This window comes from Cucurbita maxima, unplaced genomic scaffold, assembly GCF_002738345.1.
Source record: "Cucurbita maxima cultivar Rimu unplaced genomic scaffold, Cmax_1.0 Cma_Scf00013, whole genome shotgun sequence".
Taxonomy (NCBI): domain Eukaryota; kingdom Viridiplantae; phylum Streptophyta; class Magnoliopsida; order Cucurbitales; family Cucurbitaceae; genus Cucurbita; species Cucurbita maxima.
The window spans coordinates 1,961,708-1,977,169 of NW_019272029.1; the positions used below are offsets into that span (position 1 = coordinate 1,961,708).

Here is a 15,462-nt window from a genome sequence, read left to right on the forward strand (position 1 = left end):
CCCCCCCCCCCCCCCACCCCCCCAGTATTTAGATTGGCAAATTTTCTAAAAACTGTTATCAACATGGATTCCAGGTATGGAGGGAGAAGAACGTATTGAAGCCAGCGCCGGGTAAGAGGCGTTGTAATTGTAGAAATGAAGTCTATCACAAGCAGATTGGTCCTGGAATGTACCAGCAGATGACAGAACAAGTACGTGTACTTGTTTAACTTTATTTCTTATGAAGATACCAAACACTTGTTTACAGATTTAATTTTTCTTGAGCTCATCATTTTCTCCTGAAGTTACTTAAGGTTTTAATTGTGCTATCTTTTACTCGTGCAGGTCTGTGAGCAATGCCCCAATGTCAAATTTGAAAGAGAAGGATATTTTGTTACTGTTGATATTGAGAAAGGGATGCAAGATGGGCAAGTAAGAAACACTTATCTTCATCTGGATTGTTCAATGAATCATATGCTATATTATGTCATATTAAAGACAGATTGCTGTAAACATATTGTTTGAAGTTATAATATTTTCTAAATAAGTGATTCTATGACTTCGAATCCCTGAATTTGAGATATTTGCAGTGAGTAGCATCTGTTCAAGTGAATTATACATGCAATTGTATCACCTTTTATGAACAATCATTTGGTATTTGCAGGAGGTCACTTTCTATGAAGATGGTGAGCCAATGATTGATGGAGAAGCTGGAGATCTTAGGGTTAGTGTTTATCCTATTATTTAACTTGTTCCATTGTGATTGTATTTGCTGAAAGTTTTGAAAATCCCCAATTTATGTTCAACAGTTCCGCATACGCACGGCACCTCATGACCTTTTCAGAAGGGAAGGCAATGACTTGCATGCCACGATCACCATCACACTGGTAACTGAAATTATAGTATAAGAACTTAAGTAATATAGTTAATAGTGTTTGTGCATCACTTGACTTTTATCATGCTGATGAGACTATTTACCTATGTGACTTGCTTTGAGCCGTTGATCTTGCACGTCAGTTTTTGAAGCTTGAACTCCAATATGCAGCTCTTTTTTCATGGGTGAAATTTTTTATGTTTGGTGGTTTAATTTTGATTTTAACTTGTCATGGTATTATAAGCTTTTACAACCCTATGGTTATTGAACTTTTTGGATACGTTTTCTTACATATCGAAACATTGATCTTTTTAAGATGGCTTATCATTTAGGATGCTTGTGCTCTGACTTCTTTTTTTTGCTGAATTTTCACCTCATCTGGTAGCCACTCAATCAAGCTAGTTAGCTTGGCATTTTCTTGAATATCAAGGTTAATACATCGAACCGTTTCGATTTATTAGGTACAAGCCCTTGTCGGTTTCGAGAAAAGTCTCAAACACCTTGATGAACATTTAGTCGAAATCGGAACAAAGGTGAGCCAGAGGATTATTTTTGTAGCATTTTCGGATGCTATCCATCAAGTCCTTAATAGATCAATTACACCTCATAATAACTTCTTCTGTTACTCTGATTATTACTAGGGAATAACAAAACCCAAGGAAGTAAGGAAGTTCAAAGGAGAAGGCATGCCATTGCATTTCAGCACAAAGAAAGGCGATCTCTATGTCACATTTGAGGTCTTGTTTCCCACATCACTAACAGAGGATCAGAAGACAAATATCCAGAAAATTCTGGGTTAGTTAGCAGCAGGTTATATAGATTTTGCAATTCTTTTTCTCTTTTTTGTTGCGCTCAATCTCAAAGATGCATGCATACCCATTGTAGTAGACTGAAAGATCATTAAGAAAATTTGGTAATTGCTGAGCCCTGCAGAAGTTTTGATTGATTTATTTAACAATGATGTTATCCATGATGATATTGATCTTTGATGTTGTTAACGGATGATGCCTCTTTTAGGAACTCATCTTTAAGTTGAAAAGTCTTGGAAAAGAGTAAGGACATCCCAAATGATATTGCTTCATGTAAACATTCTACCACTCTGATTATTAGAATTTGACAGAGTAATCTAATCAAAATTATGTCTCACTCAAAAATATACAGAGTAATCGACTCATACTACAAATTCAGTGCCTCAAAAGTTCCTCAACTTTGAGGCACGCACATATCTATTTAGTTTTTGAGCTTTTAAACATATAAGATCAATAAATTTTTGTTAAATTAGTTTAACTTATACATTTTACCGTTTGTGTCTGTGTCTATTTGATTTCAGACCGTTTAAAAATGTTTAATAAACAACGATCTTCCTGCTTTGTATCTAATTTTAAAATTAATTATGTGCCACTTAATCTAAATTTTAAAAAAAAAATTAAAGAAATTTTGTAAATTCAATCATAATAAACTTCTACAAGATATTCAATCATAATAATATATATAACACTTGTTTTGACCTGCACAGATAAGCTAAGCCAGAAACGTTAAAAAGAAAAGAGGTGTTTATTTCATTAAAATTCCAAAAGGATTGCGTAGGATAGGGAAGGGAAGGGAAGGGAAGGGAAGGGAAGGGAAGACCCCACCTTTACAAGTAGGTTGGGGCTAAAGCTAATTGCTTTGCTTTACCCTGTCTACCATGGACCCTTTGGGGTTGCTTCAAATGCCTGTCGGTTCACCATATTGAGATGAACTTTGTCCGTGCAGCAACAGATGACCCCAAATATCTTCCGATCATTACTTTGGTTTCTGTTGTAAACTCTACTGATCCACCTTCTCATCTTCTTCAAAAGCCTTTTTCAGCTTATCTTCATCTATCTCAAAAGCTCTCCTTGCCTGTTTCAGCTCTTCGTTCATCGACAACAGTTCCGTAGAACGGTTCAGTTTTCGTGGGTCCTAAAGCGTTCATACAAAATCATAAGGGTTAACAAGAAGTTTTGGCATCAAATCCTAAGTTCAAACGGCTGCAGCCAAGAGCGTTTGAGCTTTCCAAAAACAAAAGAAAAAAGGCCATGAAGCCACAATTTCAAGAGTAACAGTGACACTAGGAATATTTCATAAATATTGCCTCCACAGAAAGGAAAGCATGGATATGAGCTTTCTTCACAATCAACTTTCTATCCTTAACTTTCAATTCAAACGTAGGTTCGATTCACACTCCATGTTCTAAGAAACCGTCCCTTTGGTAGTGACAAACTCAGAGATTAATGTAACCCAATAGGGAACGATATGGAGTGTTGACCATTTGCCAGCATCTAATTTTAGATCAAAACAATGTAGCTAATCTCTTTACGTAATCAGCAAACCCCAGAAATCGCACATGGAATGATCTATGATCTATAACAGAAGCTGGTACACAAGAAACGTATGCTTACAGAATGCACGGAAAAGAGTCGAAATAATGACTAACAGCAGAACAGCAGCCCCCACTTGAAAATTTTAATAAGTCAATGTCTTTACATAAAGGATGCCATGTTGCATAGCCAAATGACGAGAGAAAAGTTCATTCATTGATATGTAAACATACAGAAAATGTAACGTACCTTGCGCATTAGATACAAGAAGTCTTCCACAGATAGTTTTCCCCTTTTGGATCCAATTTCCTGGGCTTTATACACCTGAAAAGAACATAAAATTCAGATTATCCTTACTCTACCACGTCGGTTTAGCAAGGAATACTTAATTATTGCACAAAAACTCTTACCAGTTCAGTTATGTACTCCACAACTATGTCCTCCATAAGTGCTACAGATTCTGGAAGGGGCTGTAATGCATACAAAAACTCATGAGTAGCTATTTTACTTATAAATGAAGTATGATAAGGACACAAAGACAAGAATTTTTCCTTGCTCTCATTGTACTTCTGATCCAGCTCTTAATAAATATTAAGAACCGTAACACAGCCATTATAAAGCTTCAGGATTTCGAAATCATAGTTCAGCTCTTTTGGCTTGCTTGTTATCTGATTTCTCTATTGTCATTCAGGTATTGAAAGCTTTAGAAATTTTGGAAAATACATGGAATATTGATTAGTTCTTTCCAATTCTCTTCAGGCAGGTATGCATCTTTCTGGGGGGATGGGATAGCAACTTGCATTAAAAATTTACATATCAGGCATCATGGAGATGTATGTTCTTATGATGAAAATATCTCCAAAGAATCGTCGTCCAACTATCCTAGACTCCCAAGAAGAGCTAATGTGAGATCCTAAGTCGATTGGAGAGAGGAACAAGTGCCAGCGAGGATGTTGGGGGATTGTGAGATCCCACGTCGGTTGGGGAGGAGAACAAAACATTCTTTATAAGGGTGTGGAAACCTCTCCATAGCAGACACGTTTTAAAACATTGAGTGGAAGCTCGGAAGGGAAAGCCCAAAGAGGACAATATCTACTAGCGGTGGGGTTGGACTATTACAAATGGTATCAAAACCAGACACCGGGCAGTGTGCTAGCAAGGACGTTGGGCCTCGAAGGGGGTGGATCGTGAGACCCCACATCGATTGGAGAAAGGAACGAGTGTCAGCGAGGACACTGAGCCTAAAGGGGGGGTGGATTGTGAGATCCCATATTGGTTGGGGAGGAGAACGAAACATTCTTTATAAGAGTGTGCAAACCTCTCCCTAGCAAATGCGTTTTAAAACCTTGAGGGGAAGCCCGAAAGGGAAAATCCAAAGAGGACAATATCGGCTAGCGGTGGACTTGGACTGTTACAGCTAAACAATCAAAGTTTTATCTACTAGAATTTACTCACTTTCTAAGGTCTACATAAGATTTCAACGAAAGATATACAGCCATGGAAGGTGAGAAGCAGAAAAAACCACAAAAAGTACAAAAAGAAAATTTCAGGTTTGAATTTCCATGGAAACAAACATAATCCTCCTTTCTTTATAAGTTAGAACAGAATGAATATATGATAACTTTCACTTACATTGGCGTCATCTCCAAAACCATACATCATGTGCTGCACTGAAAGAACAGAGGACACATAATTACATTTTCACATACAAATTTGCGCTGAAAAATCAAAGAGGAAGAAAAGGAAAACTAGTTACATTCTTTTTGAAAAACCCCTCTCTTGCGCTTAAAAGAAGTTTCAGAGGGTTGAGATGATCCAGTTCTTTGCTTTGAGGACGATCCAGCTGATGGATTATTCATCTTCACGATCTTCCCACAATAATCAAGGCGAAAAATTACCTAAACGCGAAGATAAAATCATCAAATTAAACAATATCAAACATCTATAACCATCGAGCCACTAAATCGAAACATTCCTATAAGAAAATTCCGACTATACGGAATTATAGCCGAAAACGTTAAAGGGAACAAAATCCCGAACTCGAGGGAAAGAAGATAAACCCTAATGAAAAGTTACACTATCAAGCAAACATTCGAAAAAGAAAGGGGAATTTCAAAGTGGAGCGCCTCGGAAGAGTGGTGTAAATTTACTTGTCGATAAAATATACGCCGATAAAGATGAAAAGAAAGAGAAGTATTAGGATCTGCAGAGATTGGGTCACGATTCTCACCGGAGATGGAGAATTCGAGTCACCGCATGAGATTCGCCGGAGCTTAAACTATTCTGCCGCCAAAGGTGTTCAATTGGGAAATTCCAAAAAGCTGGGGCATTAAAAATAAAAATAAAAAGCTAGTTTTTTCTTTTAGCCCATTGAGCTTCAAAATACCTTTAAAATCGATTTTAGGGTTTATATTGGAAAAAAAAAATGGCTTACTACTAGTAGATAGTATCCATTTTAGTTTATTACATATTGCCATCAACTTCACGATAGTAGATATTATCTGCTTTAATCAGTTATATATTATCGTCAACCTCACGATTTCAAAATGCATCGTTGGGAGAGGTTTTCACACTCTTACAAGAAATGATTTGTTCTTATCTCCAACCAATGTAAGATTTGACGATATTAAAAGTATGCTATAAAATAAAAAAATAAAAAAAAAATTATCCACGAATAAATACCTTTTAAAATAAAAAATAAAGAAATTGTTACGTTTATTATTTGATAAAGTCTTCGATAAAATTTCATATAAAATTCAAAATGAATTAATACTCCAAGACGATGATGAGCTTTACAAATAAGTTAGAAATAATAATCAAAATTCAATAACGTAGAAACTAAAAAAACGACATAACATTATCCAATTCTAAAAATTGAAACAAACTCTATTTTGAAAAATAAAAATAAAATATCCGGTCTGAAAAATCGGACGGGTTGAAAGTGTGCCACGTGGAAAATCAGACGATCGAGGCGTCGGGCAATCGGGCGAGTTCAAGTTTATCTGTACTCGCAGGCGAGTAGGAGGATGGCCACCATGAGAAGTCGTGTACAGAGAAAGATAGGAACGTAGATTTTGCGGACACGTCAGGGACCTGTGTTGTTATGTGGCACGTGATATTCACGCTCCTGACGTGGCGAAAACTGGGATGAGCCCACTCACGCGCTTTCGTAGGAAGAGACTAGTGCAAAAGTGCGTCGTTTAAGGCTATCGGATGCTGACGACGTCGTTTGTACTTGTAAGAAAATTCATGGAAGGTAGGTGACCTGTTTGGATACGTAAATAGCATAGCCCTCCCCTTCGGCTTCCTTGTATAAATGCACACTTTCCTGGCTTCTCTCTCTCTCTCTCTCTGCCTCTCTCTCTAAATTTTTGTTAGAAATTCTCGACGGAGTTCAACAAGGCAACTCAAATTCAAAGATCGTGGTGATCATCGGAGGCTTTTTTGTTGGCTAATTCTCGCGTGAATCTCGTTTAAATATCGGAATCTGATTCAGATTTTTATAGAACGATCAATTTTTTATACTTGAAACCAAAAGAAGAGACAGAGTATTGTATTGGAAATCGGTTTTAGAGAAGACGAAATGATGGATAGCTTCTGTTTGAATCCTGGAATCCATGGAATTGCTTCGTCATTATCAGTGAATGCGGCTCTTGATGTTCGTGGGAATCCGTCTAAGGTCAGTACGGCCGGTCGGTCCTCATCGGCAGTTGAGAAATCGCAGAAAACGATTTCGCCGTCTCCGTCGTCTACGTCGTCTTCTTCATCATTTCTGAAGTTTTCTTTGAAGTATCCCTTGCAATCTCTATGGAATCGGAGTGGTGAGGGTGGGGATTCGAAGCGTGGCGGTTTGGCGCTTGACGAAGCCGTTTTGGTGGAGAGTGAAGACGGTCGGAGAATCGTTCCTGAGGAGGAAAGTAGAAATGTAGCAACCGGATCGGAGTGGAGAAGTGAAAACTGGGTGATGAAAATTTTGCATGTGAGATCTCTGTGGAGAGAGGAGGGGAAGCAGGGAAACTCGGAAGATGAGCTTAGAAACGAGATGGAAAAAGACCGTGTGGCGGAAGATCGGGAAATTTCTTGTGATGAGGAAGAGTTTTGTGATACTTGCAGCATCGTCGAGGAAGAAGACGAAAAGGAGATTGAATTTGATAAACACTCGTTTTCGAGATTGCTTCGACGGGTTTCCTTGGCCGAAGCGAGATTATATGCTCAAATGTCGTATCTGGGAAGCCTCGCATACTCCATTTCCGAAATTAAGGTACAAAATTTGATTAAACAACGACAATTTCGTTTTTCACCGTTAATTAATGAATTAGAGAACTCCATGTTAAGATTTGTGTGCTAATCAAGCAATCTAAGTGATAATAGACTATAAATTGCTGTTATAAGAATTAGTAAACGATCTGGATTGCGTCTGCTCTGTACCTCTGTTGGTTTATCGAATCAGTTGTTAATTTTTCAATCTTTTGTTGGCATCAGCTTATTTTTCTTTCATGTTATTGAGCTTCAGCGAGCTTAAACAAATAAGTTTTGATTGTTTCGTTGGAGATCCTTTAACATCTGATTTCATTTTTGTTAATCCAGCCGAAGAATCTGCTGAGACATTATGGTCAACGTTATGTAACTTCTTCAATAGAAAAGAGAGAATTGGCTATGAAAACTGAGAAAACCCAAGAACTAGCTGAATCTAAAGAGGCTGAAAAGGATTTAAACAATGATGAACAGTGGGAAGAAGTGCAGAAAAAGAATGGACATCAAATAAGTGCATCTACTGCTTATGGGATTGCTGCTTCTGCTGCTTCTTATTTGCATTCTCATACCAGAAGAATACTGCCATTCAGATCCACTAAAACTGAAAGTTCACTTGAAGCAAATCAGGACAATGTTGATAAGATGAACTCAGATATGGCTTCTTTGATGGCAACCACCGACTCGGTTACTGCTGTTGTTGCTGCAAAGGAGGAAGTGAAGCAGGCCGTTGCAGACAATTTGAATTCAACTCGGTCGTCACCGTGTGAATGGTTTGTGTGTGACGACGATGAGAGCAGTACAAGATTCTTTGTCATTCAGGTACATTTCCCATCCCCTTGCCAGAAAAATAAGAAAATGAAGAGTAGCCTAGGCGTGAGATTACTCAAGGCTGGCATTTGATCGATTTTAAATATCTTTTGTTATTTGGATTGGTTCTTCTGAATGTTAATTTGATGCTAAAACAGTCTTATAAATGTTAATAAGCACCTGTTACTATTTGATGTAATTGACCTAATGTATATGGTCTCTCTTTCATTGGTGCAGGGATCTGAATCACTGGCATCTTGGCAAGCAAATTTGCTTTTCGAACCAGTTGATTTCGAGGTACAAATTCTGGCTTCGAGCTTTTTAAATCGAATGCTGTAATTTGTTGCATAGCATGCCATAGATGTTGAGATATGATGAATCTAATCTGCAGAAAACTGATCTCTGTGTGAATGTCTTGTTATATAGGGACTAGGTGTCCTTGTCCACAGAGGAATCTATGAGGCTGCTAAAGGAATGTATGAACAGATGTTGCCTGATGTCCTCGAACATCTAAAGTCTCACGGTGACCGTGCAACCTTTCGATTTACTGGACATTCTCTTGGTGGAAGCTTGGCTCTGCTTGTAAATCTCATGCTCTTGATAAGAAATGAGGTTCCAGTGTCTTCCTTGCTTCCTGTCATTACATTTGGTGCACCATCCATAATGTGTGGAGGTGACCGCTTACTTCGCAAGCTCGGTTTGCCTCGGAACCATCTTCAAGCTGTAACATTACATAGAGACATAGTACCACGAGCCTTCTCATGCCAGTATCCGAACCACGTAGCTGAACTTCTTAAAGCTGTCAATGGGAACTTCAGGAATCATCCATGTCTAAGTAACCAGGTGAGCTTCAAATCTTTTACTGATCAGAAAATACAAATGTCTGGTAGGTGCCATAATCTAAATTATGAACTATCTGAACTGCAGAAATTGCTGTATGCTCCAATGGGCGAGCTTGTAATTCTGCAGCCCGATGAGAAATTCTCTCCAAGCCACGATCTTCTTCCTTCAGGTAGTGGCCTGTATCTTTTAAGATGTCCACAATCTGATGCCAATGGTGCAGAGAAGCAGCTCCAAGCAGCACAGATGGTATTCTTAAACACGCCCCATCCACTTGAGACCCTTAGCGATCGATCCGCTTATGGTTCGGGGGGAACAATCCAGAGAGATCACGACATGAGTTCCTACCTAAAGTCAGTTCGAGGAGTGATTCGTCAAGAACTAAACCACACAAGGAAAGCAAGGAGAGAACATCGGCGTAAAGTCTGGTGGGCTCTCATGGCTCCAGGAAAGGTCGATATAGGAATTGTGATCGGACGGCCTACCATTTCGATCAACCTCGGGCAGGACCAGTTCAAATTCTCTGGGATCCTGCAAACGGGAAGAGAATCGTTTCAACGATTCAGTAGGCTTGTTGCTTCACAGCATATGAATCTGCTTGTGTTGCTGCTGCTCCCTGCTAGATTGCTACTCTTTGAAGTCAACAGGGTAGTTGGTTAAAAGTTATTGTTCTTGTTCTTACTGTTCTTCATCTGGTTTCTTGTCGCATTTTTGGTGGAGCTGGATGGATGGATGGGCCGTCTGTACAAATGTGGGTTCAATTGGTTGGCCAAACAACAGTTAGAAGATTCTTTATTCATTGGTTCCAAAATGTAGACAGCAACAACAACTCATGTTGCTAATTCAATGTAATGTAGCAAATCATTTGTCAAAGTCAATCCTTTTACGAATCAATTGCTTGTACGCTACTCTTGTTCTTTCTCTCCTGTTAATTTTCATTGGCCCTCTCATTGACAATGATCCATCGTTCGGTTACGGATTCAAGTGCTCAACTCAATCGAACTCTAACTCAATTTTTGACTAAGGGTATAGAAAATGTCCAGGTGAAATGGGTAGAAGTAAAAAGGAATACCAACCGCGAAAGCACTTTACCAGGTCGACAGCGTGTCGACCTTAAGAGACAAGTTAGCATGACAAATTATATAAGTACTCCAATAGTCCTAGCCGTAAACAATGGATATTAAGCAATGCGTAACCCCGTATAATATTATAGCTAACGTGTTAAATATCTCATCTGGGGAGGTGATAAAACTCAAGAGAATTGACAAATACTTGTACGAACGGAGGAATCTCATACCATATACATATAATTCGATCGAATTCCAATTCATATTTGTTATACCAAGATACATTTTTATTTAAATATAAACAATGTTCTATTAAAGTATTTACTAAAATTTGCATGAAAAAACATATTTATCTAAAATGAAAAGGTGAGGACTTTTTTGGGCATACAATTATTTATAAATAATAATAATAATAATAAATAAATAAAACAAAAAAAAAAACATTTATAAAGGAAGCAGCCGACCAAGCATCCTTCAAATTACAATCTGTCCACGTTTTTTGTTAGACAATCTACGTGTTCAGCACGTGGCTAGCGACATGTAGAAGTCAGTCCAAGGGAACTGAATCCGACGTGTCGGAAAATAATAGTCACTGCCTTTTCTTTTTTTTCTTTTATTTCCCCCTTTTAATTTTATTTTTCTTTATTAATCTTTTTCCATTTACAGACAAAAAATGGCTCCTTTTTAGTTTCCATATCTATCCATCCAACAAGGCAACTTAATTTCTGATATTCAAAATGCATTTTTTTGTTTTAATTATTTGTATAAATTTATATTAATATCGGTGGGTTTAAAATTTCATTATGGGTTGTTTTGATAATAATTCTGGGTTTTTAAAATTAATTTTGTTAATTAATTCGATGTAATTTAATTTAAAAATCAATAATAATGTCTTTTTCTCGTTTAAAATGGGTTTTTTCTTAAGAAAATAGAAAATTTTGAAATATCTAGAATTTGTCGAATTAAAGTGCTTTTGACTCGAGTCAATAACTGCAACTTGGGATAAGCACCACCCTACGCGCAGTTCACACGCGCGTCGGCATCGTTTGTAGTTGTACAACTAAGGCTAAATTATCAAATAATAATAAAATAAGGCTAAATAAATAAATAAAAAAAAATATATATATATAGTATACATTGTCTAATGTCTAGAAAAACACTTTTATTATTGATTTTCGACTTAATTCAAAAATATCTTTAAATTATAATATTTCAAAAAATGCTTTTGAATTTTAAAAATGCCATTAATATCCTTAATTTTTTTAAAAAAATTCAAAAATACCTTATTCATATGACATATGAATCTGTTGACAGGCTGTAGTTATTGAAGTGAGTTACCAACTCAAATCACGAATCTCTACCATGTTGATATTGTCACTTTGAGTATAAACTCGAATGTCTTTGCTTTTGGCTAAAATGCCTCGTACCAATGGAGATAGTATTTCTCACTTAAACTCAGGATCTTCTACTAAATATAAACTTACGATTTTCCACTAAATTAACCAACGTGTGACTCACTTCCAATAATCCTCACCAATTCTAATCTCAAACAAAGTACATCCTTTATTCAACACTTCAGTCACTTTTCACAACTCATTGACCATTTTCACATAGGTCCACAATCAAAGGCCTCTCATCATTTGTTCCGTAATATCAATAAGTGAAAAGCAAATTCAAAATATATTAAATTTTGATCCACATATTACTATTATCATCAATAGTGTTACATATGTCTACCACTCAAGACCGACATTAGAACTTGCACTTCTCCTTTGTGTAACATAATATTGATAAAAGAAAGGACCAAAAAAAAAAAAAAAAACAGAGCAAATCCAGCATATAGTGATGTTTAGCTGTAGTTGGGTTGAAATTTCTGTCATTTATTCAATTCCTAAACAAAATAGGAATAAGATTTCACACGGTATCGCGAGAATAGTTCAACTAGCAAACATGATGGATCAAAAAATCAGAAGTATAAATCCTACTAGAACGTGTAACTGGTGCAGAATAACAGGCTTAGGAGTATGATTTTATGAATATCTTGCAGAAATTAATAAACAGTCAAAATCCATTTGCAGCATAGGAAAATAAACATGGACAATGATGTGGATACAACTTTTATTCTCACTTTGTTCTTTATCAAACCATTCAAACAGGCAATTCTATTGTCCTACAGCAATATATGACAGTGTAACAGAGGAGCAATGGGGCAATTGCTTAAAGGGTGTAAATTACTGTCATACACTTGTGAGTTACAGATTAATTTTACCTGCCAAATACCAGGAGTGCATAGCCAGACTACCAAATGCTAAGATATTGGCAAGAGATGACAAGCCATGAATCATCCCGAATTTCTTGTTCATTGCTGCAAGTTTTGGGTTCACCTTTGCAACTTCTACATTTTTTGACAACCCAACTTCGTCGCCAATGTTAATTTCCTTCTCAACTTTGTACCTTTGTTTCATCAGCTGAAGAACAATAATGGAAAGAACAGAAGAGATGGAGTTGAATTGTGTTACTGTAAATAATGTTGAGATGCAAAAAGCTCAAAGCAGGTAAAATTACGATCAATTGAGTTGTGACACGATCGAGCTGATGAAGCACTGCGGTGGGACGGTGGCGTGTTTTAAGTGATCGTAATAATTCAATCTTAAGAAATGCTAGAAGTGTTCTTGTCATTTATATCAATGCAGGCTCTTTATTCTCCTTAGACTACATGTTTGTCCATTTAAAATATTACTTCAGAGCATCTTTAGAATGGTGTTAACAGTACGAGAAATATCTTCTTCTTCAGCTCATCTTTAAAATTTATAAAGATTATCTACAAATACCTGATAAGTTCTAGTACATCTAAAATACCTTCTTCTTCCTTTTCTTGTAGAAGTTATCTTCTCATATTTCTCTTACGAAACAAGCTATTCATGTTTCTGTCATTTTTTTAACAGAAGTATATTTCTATTATGTTGTGCTACTTCCACATGTCCCATCGTTAAAGATCTACCTTTATATGTTATTGTGGATGATTCGTATAATTCTAATGGTGTTGTTTTCTCTACCCACGGTATATCAATGCTATGTATATGCTATTTCCTTATGCTATCAGTGCTATGAATATGAAAATTAGCAAAAATATCAACAAATGTTAATATGGTATCAGCACGGATAAGGAAAAGCATGTATTAACAAACTTATAATTAAAGGTTTAAAAGTAAATAATCATCAATCTCTGTATATCTTGTCATGATAATCCTTGATTATGACCAATCTTGGAGGTAATTTGATTGCCTCGATAAAAAACTTGGACATCATAAGGTTACAAAACATCTTGAATTCAGAGATCTTCGTAAAGACATGGCAATCCATGACAATTTAGAAGGCATCAGAGTAAAACCAAACAGACAAAGGCTGAGTATTTAACTAGAGTTTCCCCAGACCATTGGAAAACTGTGCCATCTTATATTAATTTATTACTAGATATCCTAAAAAAATTCTCGTTTACTTCAAGAAAAAGTTCAAATGGGGCGAAGAGAAATTATGAGAAGCAATTTCAACAACTAGATGAAGACTTTTAGACCCTACTGTTCTGAATTTAGGATTGAATCACTAGTTTCTTCGGTGCTATTGTGAGATCCCACATCGATTGGAGAGAGCTGGCCTCGAAGGGGTGGATTGTGAGATCCCACATTGATTAGAGAGAGAAATGAGTGCCAGCGAGAACACTAGACCCCGGAGGGGGTGGATTGTGAGATCCCACATCGGTTGGAGAGAGGAACGAAACATTCTTTACAAGAGTGTGGAAATCTCTCCCTAGCAGACGTGTTTTAAAAAACTCCCCTCAAGGGGAAGCTCAAAGAAAACAATGCATGCTACCAATGGGTTTGGGCCCGTTACAACTATGAAACTAGAGTCGTAGCTTTTAGCTGTTTTGATAAGACAAGTTCATGGGGTCATTTTCAGGGCATAAATTTTCCATTCAAACATAAAAGAAACCACGTGATACACGTTGTCTCTAGTGAGTGAGAAGCCGCACACACAAAATATCACAACAAACATTTTCACAGCATAATATCAATTACGTATGTATCTTGTGGGGGAAAGAATTCCAGAAATATGAGACATTACCTCGATGGTCATGGGCGTGAACACAAACAGGTTGGCCAAATTAAAAGCAAACGCCGAGATCAAAAACCCAAGCTGGTACCTCTCAGGAGTTGCTGAAGACTTCCATGGATGAAGATAACCAAAAGCTGCAACGGATGTAGCACAGCAAACTCCAACCAGTGAGAAAAAAGCAGGGAACATCTTGCTTTGAAGATTCCCGAATTGGTGCCTCGGCAGATTCCTAAGATTGATATACGATAAGAGTAAATATAACATATTGAAAGCATAACAATCGTTGAAGATTGCCTCTAGTAGTATCTGAGACATAAGAAAAAATCATCCTCTGTACAAATTTAGAGATGTCCAAGACACTGAATCTCCACTCAGTTGATTGACGCGCAAGAAAAAGTTCAAAATAGCAAAAGAAAATCACTCAACTAGATTGAAAGATTAATCCATAAAAAAGAACAAAAATCAAATTCGCGTTTACTAAAAGTGTAATTCCTATTGCCTGCAATCATAGCAGAAAAGTAATTCTGTACTAAGAAATGGAAAACGAGGAAATACTTGAACGAGATGACGCCGCCGATGAAGGAGACCCAAAGAGAGACGCCCCAAGCAGTGGAGTAGCTGAGGAGGTGAGCCAGTTTGAGATACATCGAAACATTCGGCGCATTAAAGGTTTTGGAGTTCGATCCAAAGGTATCCGGCGAAAATACCACTCCGATTGCGAGAAAAGCCACCGCCGTCAGGAATCGAGTCAACCACGCCATTTCTTTCTCTTTTTCTCTCGAGTTGGGTTGTCTGCAGCTTGTGCAGAAGGAAGTAGATATAGACGAAGAACCGAGAAGGTAAGTTGTTGGTTCTTGTTGCTTGCCCGACGCAAATTTTATTATTTATTAATTTTATTATTTATTAATATTATTATTTTCCACATTTATGACCGTTGTTAAATTCAAATTTTAATATGTTCGCACTAAAAAAACAACAAAGACAAGGTAAAAACATATGAATATTAAATTAAACTGCCCGGTTTTGCCCGCAACAAAAACAAGTAGTGTGTAGTGTTATGGTTAAACACGACTTTCCACAATGATATAATATTGTTCACTTTGAGCATAATTTTTTCCTAAATTAATAGATGTGTGTAGTGTTATGGTTGAACACGACTCTCCACAATTGTATGATATTGTTCACT

The 15,462-nt window shown here is 37.0% G+C and overlaps 4 protein-coding genes across 6 annotated transcripts in view; 2 read left to right on the forward strand and 2 right to left on the reverse strand.

The window, feature by feature from the left end:
* Positions 1-1,851, forward strand: part of LOC111488275 (dnaJ protein ERDJ3B-like) — a 4,076-nt gene extending 2,225 nt beyond the window's left edge. For both annotated transcript variants that reach the window (XM_023135975.1, XM_023135974.1), the window contains 6 exons: positions 75-191; positions 325-411; positions 644-703; positions 789-866; positions 1,315-1,386; positions 1,495-1,851. In XM_023135975.1, coding sequence (XP_022991743.1) covers positions 75-191; positions 325-411; positions 644-703; positions 789-866; positions 1,315-1,386; positions 1,495-1,653 — 573 coding nt within the window. In that variant the 3' untranslated portion in view covers positions 1,654-1,851. The remainder of the gene's footprint in view (positions 1-74; positions 192-324; positions 412-643; positions 704-788; positions 867-1,314; positions 1,387-1,494) is intronic.
* Positions 1,852-2,370: 519 nt separating this feature from the next.
* Positions 2,371-5,535, reverse strand: LOC111488122 (transcription initiation factor TFIID subunit 13). Of its 2 annotated transcripts, none has more exons than XM_023135770.1 (6): positions 5,426-5,535; positions 4,952-5,093; positions 4,828-4,865; positions 3,606-3,665; positions 3,445-3,519; positions 2,371-2,797 (listed from the first exon to the last, which is right to left on the reverse strand). In XM_023135770.1, the coding sequence occupies exons 2-6, from the start codon at positions 5,052-5,054 to the stop codon at positions 2,663-2,665; spliced, it is 411 nt and encodes a 136-aa protein (XP_022991538.1). In that variant the 5' UTR covers positions 5,055-5,093; positions 5,426-5,535; the 3' UTR covers positions 2,371-2,662. The 2 variants fall into 2 exon arrangements, with proteins under 2 accessions (XP_022991538.1, XP_022991537.1); XM_023135769.1 differs by having other exon boundaries at positions 4,952-5,088; positions 5,422-5,527.
* Positions 5,536-6,519: 984 nt separating this feature from the next.
* LOC111488121 lies at positions 6,520-10,004 on the forward strand. Its single transcript, XM_023135768.1, has 5 exons — positions 6,520-7,456; positions 7,783-8,268; positions 8,494-8,553; positions 8,683-9,099; positions 9,184-10,004. Exons 1-5 carry the CDS (start codon positions 6,779-6,781, stop codon positions 9,754-9,756), a joined length of 2,214 nt encoding a protein of 737 aa, XP_022991536.1. The 5' UTR covers positions 6,520-6,778; the 3' UTR covers positions 9,757-10,004.
* Positions 10,005-12,250: 2,246 nt separating this feature from the next.
* On the reverse strand, positions 12,251-15,117 carry LOC111488346 (transmembrane protein 205-like). Its single transcript, XM_023136043.1, has 3 exons — positions 14,832-15,117; positions 14,286-14,505; positions 12,251-12,631 (listed from the first exon to the last, which is right to left on the reverse strand). The coding sequence occupies exons 1-3, from the start codon at positions 15,035-15,037 to the stop codon at positions 12,416-12,418; spliced, it is 642 nt and encodes a 213-aa protein (XP_022991811.1). The 5' UTR covers positions 15,038-15,117; the 3' UTR covers positions 12,251-12,415.
* Positions 15,118-15,462: the final 345 nt, after the last annotated feature.